At 36.6% G+C, this 12,589-nt stretch overlaps 1 protein-coding gene across 1 annotated transcript; it reads right to left on the reverse strand.

Annotated features, from left to right (window-relative positions):
* Nucleotides 1–11,450: 11,450 nt before the first annotated feature.
* Nucleotides 11,451–12,186, reverse strand: LOC110035776 (uncharacterized protein At1g01500-like). The gene is made up of 2 exons (XM_020740066.1): nucleotides 12,004–12,186; nucleotides 11,451–11,681 (listed from the first exon to the last, which is right to left on the reverse strand). Exons 1-2 carry the CDS (start codon nucleotides 12,184–12,186, stop codon nucleotides 11,451–11,453), a joined length of 414 nt encoding a protein of 137 aa, XP_020595725.1.
* Between the last annotated feature and the right edge of the window lie 403 nt (nucleotides 12,187–12,589).

A 12,589-nucleotide genomic window follows, 5' to 3' on the forward strand; every position in this document is an offset into this window, starting at 1 on the left:
GTTTATCTCATCAACGGATGAGATTTAGTCGGACAGCGCCTTCTTACATGAAACGAGGGGCGAGTTAGCGCTGAGGTGTATGACGGCGCCAAACTAGAGGACGCCGCGTGGAGCTTTGGAGCAGCCTAGGATCTAGTCAGTGCCTCGCGTTTAAATAGATAAATAGGGTATTTTCTAATTTACATAAATATCCCTAACTTCAAAAATCCATACCTTGGTGTATAAAAATCACAAAAGTAAAATAAAAATAACCTCTTGCTCAGTGAACATAGTAGAACATTGTGGAAATCATTTGAAGTTTGTTTGATGCATATTTTACTTGTAATTAATTAAATATCATTTTGAGTTCTTTAATTGTCCATCCATGTAGACATTTCACCATGGCATGAAATTTTGGCATGTTGTAACCTTTGTCATGAGGAACATTCCCTGATTTTCCAAGGTCAGAGAAGACTTCTAGACAGAGATCCATATTTTTTAAGTTTGTGTCTATTATTTGCATAAATTAATCATAATAATTAGCATGTTGCTTAGAAAATTCCAAGAAAATTTTGAAAGGTTTTATATGACCAGAATATGACCAGACAACCCTTTGGAAAATATTCCATGGGTTAAGTCATTAAGGATGCACTTAATTTCCACCAACCCTAAAACACAAAGAAAATTACTTTTGGAAAAAACAAACTTCTAAATGATCTAATTTTTAATCTCCACTGTGATTTAAAGTTTAGAGAACTTTCCATAAAAATTTCAAAACATTTTGAGCTCATTTAATAACTCTGATTGATTTTTCAAATTAAATGACATTTTCGGTACTAAAATGATTTTTTAACAATTACAATATGAGTCAAAGAATTATAAAAATTTGTTTTAGGAGTTCTCTGTGATCAGAGGAACCGAATCCTATATATCTGCCTCACATACTTGTTTAGGCGCAAAAACACAATCAATTTATATTGAAACGAACTTGAATAAGGTTCCTTCTATAGACGGGGTAGAATGAATAAATAGACACAATTATTTATGATATTTTTATAATAAACAATATCTAAAACATCACAGTTACATTAAATTTCTACTCAAATAAAGCTCACTGAAATTAGTGAACCAAATTTAAACCAAATCAAGAACAAATTGATCAAAACTTGTATCCAATCCTAATAAAGCCCATGTTTAACTAGGAATTGAGGGGAAAAAAATAAAAGAAATGCAAGAGTAGTAGTTCTAGACTATAACAATTCTACTCATAGAATTAAGAAAAAAAATAAAAAAGGACTGGGCTCACAGCCAAACAGTACAAGCAATAATAAACGATATGAAAGTGTAAGAAAACAAACACTTTACACAATTAGGGGTGTAAACGAGTTGAACACGAGCAAGCACGGGCTAAACTCGTGTTCGGCTCATTTATATTCCGAGCTCAAAAAGTTTGTTTGTGTTCGGCTTGTTTGCTTAGCGAGTCGAACACGAGTTGTTCACGAACAAAGAGTCATTTTGACAACCCTAATCACGTAGTCATGAGATGTTAAGAATTGGGATAAAATTTAAAAATTGTTGTTTATATTAAAACATCATTTGAATCTAATTTAATATTTTTTCTTCTATTTTCTTAATCAACACACACACACACACATATATGGATGGATAGATATATAGATATAATTGATGAGTAGTATTTCGAGCCAAAACGAGTCGAACACGAACTCGAACACAAGCTGTTCGCCAACTACAAGCCGTTTTGACAGCCTTATACACAATTCATAATAGGTCGAATCAGATTCTACAGCTTAATGACACCAACATAAAAATAAAATCATCGTTACGTCTTACAAAACAAAAGAACAGAAGATAAACCATGCAAGGAGCAACTTGGCAATCAAACAGTAATCATCCATCATAGTGATACAAGCTCCATCACAAACATCAAAGGTAAGGAGATGCTTCAGGGTTTTTGATGAAAGGTGCATGCCAGTGCATCTACCAACCAACAAATATAAAGCAAAGATGAATGACGAGTAACATGTGTTTCAAGTTGGGCTATTCTCATTCAAATGCACAACTTTATTGATTTTCAAACATAGGGATACACAGGAAAGGGCAATAGGAACAAAAATAAGTGCCTTTAGTTGATCAGGTGGACGTTTACTATATCCAATGCATCCACAAAAGGCAAACTCCATGAGACCTTGCCTAGGATAACAAGCCACAAATGAACTTTTGATTAGGTAGAAAAATAGTTTGGGAGTGCCCTGGAAGTTAGAAGAACCGTCTCCTGAAGCTTCTAGTTGTTGCTTGATACTATCGCAAGAGAAGACCAGCACCAATTCCAATCCCAATGCACATCCCAAGGCCAATACCCACACCAACTCTAACACCAGCATTAAACCAAGAAAGTTGTCATCCTCCTCAGAGCAAAAGTCTTCTGAATAGTAGCTGCGCCCAACTGCATTCATTTTTGGATTATATTCATTGCACTCATCTCTATTTTGTGAAAAAATATATATTTATTTCTTATCAATTTAGGACCATACATATTGTTGGGGTATATCAACCGTTGGCAGAAATAGATTGAACAAGGAACCAATATTAACCTTATAAAGTGATTAATTTATAAGCTCAGGCTTACAGATTGATTTTCATAAACATGAAAAAAAGATGAACAAAAAATGGTTGCTCCCAAACGGTGTTAGTTATGTCGAGAATTCAAACAGCCAAAACCTTAGATGCTACTAAGGTCACCGAACCAAAAATAAAATCAGCAAGTTCCCCTCATTGGCATGAGTTTTGTAGAGAAGTATTTCCCTCGTATGCCAAAGTGGGTGAGTTGGCATCAACTTCTAATGTCACAATTGTAGGATGTCCACTTGAATGCCATGGGACCAAATTATACTCATATAAAGTCCCCCATAGCTCAAGTCGAGCTCTTCACGCATGTTTAGGGCAGGAAACCAAGGTCCAAATTGTCACACCCGTGCCAGAGACTGGTGCACCCATCGGCATGTTGCACGTCAGATGTCTATTTTACTATTATGAGACCATATTCCATCAATACATAGCTTCTCATAACTCAAGCCATACAAAAGAAACTCTTCGGCACACTTCAGGCGCAAATTAAGGTTTGACTTGGCATAGCCGTGCGTGAATGTCGTCACCCTTGGTTAGCATTAGTTTCTTATGGAAAATCATCTTTCATAGATAAGTGACTCAATGCTGGTCACAATGCTTTAACAAACTTTGCGTAGTATAGCTCAATAAACAATGTGAATTATTCTATTGTGATTAGCATGATATACATTGATTTAGATGTTCTGCTAGAATAGAGTAGGGTGTAGTTAGGATTTTCATATGTCCGGCTATTGTTGATGGTTTGTGCTTAGCCGAACAATTTATGTGTTGATTTTGTGGGTTTACCAGATGTGGTGAATGTGCAATAGTATATTAGGGTGATTTTCTATGTGTACGAATTCATGTCCAATAAGGGAAGAACTGTCATGATTTAAAGTAACATCTTTTCTGTAGGTGTTGTTTAGGTCTCTTCACGCCGGACATAGCTTATTATACGATTGCATGTCATAACTTGTACTAACCATCTTTGTTGCAGATCGAATCTTCTTTTTTTAATATGTATTTTTTTAGAGTCTTTAGAGCGAGTACGTATCAAAAGTAAGGTACGGGCACGGGTTCCAAAGCACTTGATATGCATAACCATGCGATAAAAATCAAGAGAAATACACATGTGACTTTCATATTAATTCTAATTTCTAATTTATATAGAAAATAGGATCATGCAAGTGTATGCGGAGCCTGACCGCCTTCTCTGCTTTTCTGGGATCGGTTGCAGACCCAGCCACACCCGACCTTTTTATCTATTCTTATTCATAAAATCTATTTATCTTGCACGGAATGATGAATTCTTGCTTTCTTTTGATTATTATTTTTCATGGGAGCTCTTTGCATGTGCAATTTAGGCTTTTTAAGATTTAAAAGGAAAAAAAAATCTTTTTAAACAAAAAAATTCAAATTAAAGGCTAAGATTAATTAAAATTAAGGATTGAACCTAAATTTAGAATAAGTTTTATTTTCTCACATGGCCTTCGAACCAATTTTAAAACAATTTTGCATGCATGGACATCTTCTCAGTCATATTATGAGGGTCTTCACGCCTAAGAACTGCTTTAGATAACTGCATTATTTTGCATGTCTCGAGGAGAAGTGCTTGTGCTTCTCCAATCCAACTGGCCAAAATATTTTTTTTTCTTAAGGGGTCCTCTAGAACAATTATAAGTCTTATGTATAATTGTCAGCTTTGTAACCAGACGTTTCTTTTATCCTTCACTATAGAAGCTTCCAGACCACTTTCATGACGAGTATAAATGTCACTTCTGTGAATTTTATAGATAGGTTCATAAGGATTAGAAGTTGATTTCTCTTGACTTTAGGGCTACCGGGACTCTTGGACTATTCTTCTCATGGGTTGCTGACAGGAAATCTCTGGCTGGTATGAGTCAACAATCTTCACAACTAGGTAAACTTAGAGACTTAATAGCTTGGGGCGTTGGATCAAATTTTCACATATCAAGTACATAGCACATTAAGTACAAAATAAATTGAGTAGAAAATATGTCTAGGCATAATATATCTTCAAATATCTCCAATTGATGGGTGGTATCAGATGAGATCTATCTGCGTCAATCAACAGCTAGGCTCGTCCTTCATAGACCCTTCCAATCATAAAAGGTCCTTCCCAAGTGAACTTAAATTTAACATGCCTTTGACGGTGAGTCACAATTCGGCAACATTAAACAAAGAGCATGTCTACAATCCTGAAAGTCCTTAGCCTTACTAATTTATCATGGGCTCTGGCCAATCGAGCATGATATAGCTCAAGATAATCCGACTCAAGTCGACGATTCTGTTCATTGTTAATTTGTTGCCTTCAGCAACTCGAAACAAAGGACTTTCAAATTCCAAAGGAAGAACAGGTGTGTGTACGGTCTGTTGTACGATAAGCCCACAAAGCTTCTGAGAGCTTCTCAAGTCACTCTTTTTTATTTGCATGAAAGATTTTCTTTATAAGATTTACCAAGGTATTATTAAAGGCTCGACCAAGCCATTTGCTCTCATATAATAAAAGGTGGAATATCTTCAATCAATCTGATGGAGAGGATCAAATATCCAACACATCAATTGGATTTTCTTGGGTTTGGCCACCTCATGGAGATGTAGCAATGCAAATATCCTTTTATTAGATCCAATTTTCGACCTAAAATAGCCAAATTCAACATTTTGCACGATATTGGGTTGGAGGCGAGCGCCTAAGCGCAACCCTCTCTGGTTGGACACATTTTTTGGCGCTTGGACGCCAATTTTGGGAACCTAGGCACCAAAACCAGGCGCCTAGGAGCTGTTCAAACTTAGTAGACCCCAAATTTCACAAAAAAACACTTGTGGAAGGGTCCTACAAAAACCTTGGATCATGGGAGAATATCAATGATTGAAATATGATTCATAAGTATTAAAATGGACATATAAAATGTGTGACATCAAAAACCAATGCTAACCAAGGGCGACGACTTCTGAGGACGGCTACACCAAGTCAAACACTAATTTTGTCGGCGCACCCGTGTCAGAGGTTGGTGCACTAATTAGCATAAATTCTCAATGTTGCACATGTCGGATATCTGTTTTAATGTAATGGGATCATATTTCATTAATGCATGGCATCACATAGCGTAAAACATCCAAAAGAAGATCAAAATTTTTTTCATTCTCTAGAGTATTAGCCTTCACATCTCTATTCAAGTGAAGCCATTAGGATGCAATTAAAAGGATGGGAGTGGCTCAATAAATCTGGGAAAATTTCCAAAAAGTTTATCTTCCTTTTAAGATTTTTTCTAGCTATTTCGATAGACAAAACTTTGATACATTTGGCTAAATGGATAACAGAAAGAGACACTCATCTAAAAGAAATGAATTGGATGAAAAAGTCCCTCACATAAGGATCTTTTTTGTTTTCCACATTTGAGAGAGTGAATAAGAAGACTACTATCTTCAATACAAGATAGGAACTGGACCATCATATACTAAAAGACTAGTGGATGGATAAACGAAAACCTTAGATTTTGAGAATATATTTGCTAGAGAAGATCTAAATCAGACTGTTGGATGCCTTCAAGATTAGTGTTGATGATGATCTGATTTGGATAACTTAATTCTTGTTGAAGCCTCGAGAATATTGATTCTATTAAGCTTGAAGCTAGAGTCACCATCAAAATTGAAGTGAGCTAGTGATATAGATTAAAAAGTACAGTTGTACCATTCATCCACCATTACAAGGATAGCGCAAAAGAACGAATCTTAATACACATGATCGGATGATCGGGACTAATCTCAGATCAATAGCATATTTGGGATATAAAGTTCCCTATTTTTGGGTCTCATCTATAGAACCCAAAAATAGATTCATGTGGGTATGATTGGGATCCTCAGCATGGGATTGTTGCTTGGTGAGCTCGCACAAGTAGTTCCCACATGCCACTATTAAGTTGTCTCACTAGGCGACATAAGCTCCAAACAAGCCACTAGTCAGCAAATATAGCCAGAAAACACAATGTATTTCCATAATTGAAGTGAAATGGATCCTTGGCACTTGAATGCCATCCTTTCTTCCATGCATGCTTAATTTGTGTGTCAAAATGCCATTCCTAGGAAAATATTCCTCAAGATAAACTTGCATTTCTCTTTGAATGTGTATGAGAAGTCGGGAAATATTCCTCTAGCACTTAGTAGGTGGGGTCATTATGAGGGAGCTAAGGAGAGTTCCCATAGGACTGTTTGACCTTAGGGTTGACCCTGGGTGTTGGTCTAGAGTTAAGGCACTCACTTAAGGCACTCTTAAGGCACTCACTACAATCACCTCACTCACAATCACTCAATACCCTAAACCCAAAATTTTCTTGGCTTCGATCCCTTAATCCTTTGGGACACTCATGTAGATGGTCTCCTAAACCCACTGGCCGTAAGCTAGGGTTTAGCTAAGACCAATACATAAAGGACCCAAATGGAGTTTCCGTTGGTCCATCCCTTATTTATGGTGGTTAGCTCCCCAATTCTACCAAAGATACCCAACTTGGCCTTTTGCTCCAAAACTCCCCCAAATTACCTAAATACCCTTGAAACCCTAAGTTTGGCCAAAATTCCCAAGTTTATCCAAAATACCCTAATTTGTTCAAAAGTCATTTCAAACCTTTTGAAAATACCCAAATTACCCAAAATCACCAAAAATTGCCAAATTACCAAAATACCCCTCCTTAGCCCAAAACTTCAAAAAAATTCCCAAAAATCCCAAAAATTCCCAAAACCTTCCAAATATTCCTAATTTTGTTTTTCTCAACTACCACATGTCCCAATTTGGCCAATTTGACCATCTTTGTCCAAAACCCCCAAATTGCCCTTAAAAGGCCCAATCTCCCCAAATCCACCGCAAATGTCCATCAAATTGGTCCAAATTTCCCCCAATTTCAACCCTAAACTTAAATTCACCTTCCATGTGACCAATTTAAACCAAATTCAAGCTCAATTGGCTCATTCTTTGAGCCCAAGTTTGATTTAGGTCAAGCCCCAATTTTGGCCACATGAACTAATCTCACCCAATTAAACTCATAGCCCTCTCAATTTGCCACAACTTGTGTTAAAATCTCTTCATAACATTCCTAAATATCAAAATTGACCTTAATTTGGCCTTAGTGAAGCCTCAATTTCATTTAACCTCAACCTAAGCCAAAAGCCCCAAATTTTGCCCCAAATTGTCTATGCCTCCAAATTTCACCTCCAAATTTCACCTGCCTCCAAATTTCACCAAATTAATTGCCTTAGCCCCAAAATTTCCACTCCATTCCTTAATTAAAAATCTTTATAGAATCTCTCTTAATCATTTGGACCATTAAATTTAGCTAAAATTTAAGGCTATCTTAACCTAAACCCAAACCTAGCCCAATATGTCCAAAATTACCAAATGTCCAAAATCCTTCAAATTGACCCTCCAATTGAACTCAAAATTCTTTCAATCCTTCACCAAAAATGTTCATTAAATACATCTACATTAAATTCATCAATCAATTGGGCCAATTAACATGGCTAGCCTAGCCCAAACCCAAGTTTTGGTCACTTGCACCCACGTGGGCCCCTTCACCAAAATTAACCTAACATAGCCAAATTGGCCAACCAAGGACCACCACAGCCAAATTTTGAACCTTATTGACCAGGATAAACCCCATGGAGCTACCCAGTGCAAACCATGGACCAAGGGATCCATAAATCAAAGGATTTGCTTCAATATTTGCTTAAGCGAAGGATATTTTTGCCAAAACTAAACACCAACCCATTTAATTGTTGTGACATATTCCCCTGGCTCACCTGACATCTTAGCCAAACCCAATTCAAACCTAGAGGCCACCTCATCGAAATTAAATCTTAGAGCCTCTTTGTACTCCACCTAAGAAAGCATTTTCACCCCTCCCCAATTGGCCATGACAACCACTCTAAAGCCCATTTTATAAGAACCTCACGTCCACGGCCATGGAAGTAGTGCTGAAAATTTTTTAAGTATACCCTTTGAAATTACTCCCTGAGCTTGTTTGAGACCTCCACAATGCAACCTAACCACCACATTGCCCCTTGTTGGAGTTCAATTTTTGAGCTCAAAACCTTGCCGAAGATAGGACACAGTTCTCCACACTTCTACACTCCACCAAAATCAAATTAAACTCACCCACACCATCATCACTGTGAAAGAATAAGAAGCACCATCAAATCCCTCTAATACAGAGCCCCTAACATAGCTTTAGACCAACACATGAAATCAAGTTTGGTTGAATTCATACATAGGCCTTCCACCGCAACAAGAGGTTTAATGCCTAGCCTCCTCGGACCTCCCCAAATGTGTCGAGCACCTCTGATTGAAGCTTCCCTTCTCAAACCAAAGGTATTGAACTCCCCCTCCTACCGAGCTTGTTTTAATCCTCCATTTGATTAGAGATAATTTAATTTCATGATTACCGTATGGATGTGTTCGTCACACCTAGACAAGCATTTAGAAACAAACAAAACTTAATTTGGTTAAGAAAAGAGTGAGATCTCAAGCTTTGAAAATGGATGAATCTCGGGCAAAGGCATTGGGGACAACGATGGGGAGCCGTCCAATCGTGTGTTTACCTCATCAACGGATGAGATTTAGCCGGACAGTGCCCTCTTACATGAAACGCGGGGCGAGTTAGCGCTGAGGTGTATGACGGCACCAAACTAGAGGATGCCGCGTGGAGCTTTGAAGCAGCCTAGAATCTCGTCAGCGCCTCACGTTTAAATAGATAAATAGGGTATTTTCTAATTTACATAATTAGCCCTAACTTCAAAAATCCATACCTTGGTGTAGAAAAATCACAAAAATAAAATAAAAATACCCTCTTGCTTAGTGAACAGAGTAGAACAATGTCGAAATCATTTGAAGTTTGTTTGATGCATATTTTATTTGTAATTAATTAAATATCATTTTGAGTCTTTTACTTCTCCATGCATGTAGACATTTCCCCATGGCTTGAAATTTTGGCATGTTGTAGCCTTTGTCATGGGGAACATTCCCTGATTTTTCCAAGGTCAGAAAAAACTTCTAGACAAAGATCCATATTTTTTAATTTTGTGTCTATTATTTGCATAAATTAATCATAATAATTAGCATGTTGCTTAGAAAATTCCAAGAAAATTTTGGAAGTTTTTATATGACCAGAGAACCCTTTGGAAAATATTTCATGGGTTAAGTCATTAAGGATGCACTTAATTTCCACAAACCCTAAAACACAAAGAAAATTAATTTTGCAAAATACAAACTTCTAAATGACCTAATTTTTAATCTCCACTGTGATTTAAAGTTTAGAGAACTTTCCATAAAAATTTCAAAACATTTTGAGCTCATTTAATAACTCAGATTGATTTTTCAAATTAAATGACATTTTTGGTGCTAAAATGATTTTTTAACAATTACAATATAACTCAAAGAATTATAAAATTTGGTTTTAGGAGTTCTCTGTGATCAGAGGAATTGAATCCTGTAAATCTGCCTCACATACTTGTTCAGGCGCAAAAATACAATCAATTTATATTGAAACGAACTCGAATAAGGTTCCTTCTACATACAGGGCAGAATCAATACATATACACAATTATTTATGATATTTTTATAATAAACAGTATCTATAACATCACAACTACATTAAATTTCAACTTGAATAAAGCTCACTGAAATTAGTGAACCAAATTTAAACCAAGTCAAGAACAAATTGATCAAAACTTGTATCCAATCCTAACAAAGCCCATATTTAACAAGGAATTGAGGGAAAAAAATAATAAAAGAAATGCAAGAGTAGTAGTGCTAGACTATAAAAATTCTACTCATAGAATTAAAAAAAAAAAAATAGAAAGGACTGGGCTCACTGCTAAACAGTACAAGCAATAACAAACGATCTGAAAGTGTAAGAAAACAAACACTTTACACAATTACGGGTGTAAATGAGTCGAACACGAGCAAGCACAGGCTCAACTCGTGTTCGACTCGTTTATATTCCGAGCTCAAAAAGTGTGTTCGTGGTCGGCTTGTTTGCTTAGCGAGCCGAACACGAATTGTTTGCGAATAAAAAACCATTTTGACAACCTTAATCACGTAGTTATAAAATTGGGATAAAATTTAAAAGTTATTGTTTATATTAAAATGTCATTTGAATCTAATTTAATAATTTTAATTCAATTTTTTTAATCAATACACACACACACACACATATGGATGGATGGATAGATAGATAGATATAATTGATGAGTAGTATTTCGAGCCAAAATGAATCGAACACGAACTCGAACACAAGTTGTTCGTGAACAACAAGCCATTTTGATAGCCTTATACACTATTCATAAGAGGTCGAATCAGATTCTACAGCTTAATGACACCAACATAAAAATAAAATCATCGTTACGCCTTACAAAACAAAAGAACAGAAGATAAAACATGCAAGGAGCAACTAGGCAATCAAACAGTAATCATCCATCATAGCGATACAAGCTCCATCACAAACATGAAAGGTAAGGAGATGATTCAGGGTTTTTGGTGAAAGGCGCATGCCAGTGCGTCTACCAACCAACAATATAAAGCAAAGATGAATGACGAGTAACATGTGTTTCAAGTTGGGCTATTCTCATTCAAATGAACAACTTTATTGATTTTCATACATACGGATACATGGAAAAGGGCAATAGGAACAAAAAGAAGTGCCTTTAGTTGATCAGGTGGATGTTTACTATATATAATGCATCCACGGAAGGCAAACTTCATGAGACCTTGCCTAGGATAACAAGCCGCAAATGAACTTTTGATTAGGTAGAAAAACAGTTTGGGAGTGCCCTGGAAGTTAGAAGAACCGTCTCCTGAAGCTTCTGGTTGTTGCTTGATACGATCGCAAGAGAAGTCCAGCACCAATTCCAATCCCAATGCACATCCCAAGGCCAATACCCACACCAACTCTAACACCAGCATTAAACCAAGAAAGCTGACCATCCTCCTCAGAGCAAAAGTCTTCTGAATAGTAGCTGCGCCCAACTGCATTCATTTCTGAATTATATTCATTACAGTCATCTTTATCCTGTGAAAAAATATATATTTATTTATTATCAATTTAGGACCATACCATTTGTTGGATATCAACCGTTGGCAGAAATAGATTGAACAAGGAACCAATACTAACCTTATAAAGTGATTACTTTATAAGCTCAGGCTAACAGATTGATTTCCATAAACATGAAAAGAAGATGAACAAAAAATGGTTGCTCCCAAACAGTGTTAGTAATGTCGAGAATTCAAACAGCCAAAACCTTAGATGCTACTAAGGTCACCGAACCAAAAAAAACATCAGCAATTTCCCCTCATTGGCATGAGTTTTGTAGAGAAGTATTTCCCTCGTATGCCAAAGTGGGTGAGTTGGCATCAACTTCTAATGTCACAATTGTAGGATGTCCACTTGAATGCCATGGGACCAAATTATACTCATATAAAGTCCCACATAGCTCAAGTCGAGCACTTCGCGCATGTTTAGGGAACGAAACCAGGGTCCAAATTGTCACACCCGTGCCAGAGACTGGTGCACCCATCGGCATAACTTCTTGATGTTGCATGTAAGATGTCTATTTTACTATTATGAGACCATATTCCATCAATACATAGCTTCTCATAACTCAATACATACAAAAGAAACTCTTGGGCACACTTCAGGCGCAAAATTAAGGATTGACTTGGCATAGCCGTGCATGGATGTCGTCACCCTTGGTTAGCATTAGTTTCTTATGAAAAATCATCTTTCATAGATAAGTGACTCAATGCTGGTCACAATGCTTTAACAAACTTTGCCTAGTATAGCTCAATAAATAATGTGAATTATTCTATTGTGATTAGCATGATACGTGACATTTCAATTACCACAAAATGACATAGTAGATCTTTTGGATATTTAGAATGAGGTTAGGGACAGTGACCCCCCCAAAATCACACGTCAGC

The sequence above is a fragment of the Phalaenopsis equestris genome, unplaced genomic scaffold (assembly GCF_001263595.1).
Source record: "Phalaenopsis equestris unplaced genomic scaffold, ASM126359v1 Scaffold199786, whole genome shotgun sequence".
NCBI lineage: Eukaryota > Viridiplantae > Streptophyta > Magnoliopsida > Asparagales > Orchidaceae > Phalaenopsis > Phalaenopsis equestris.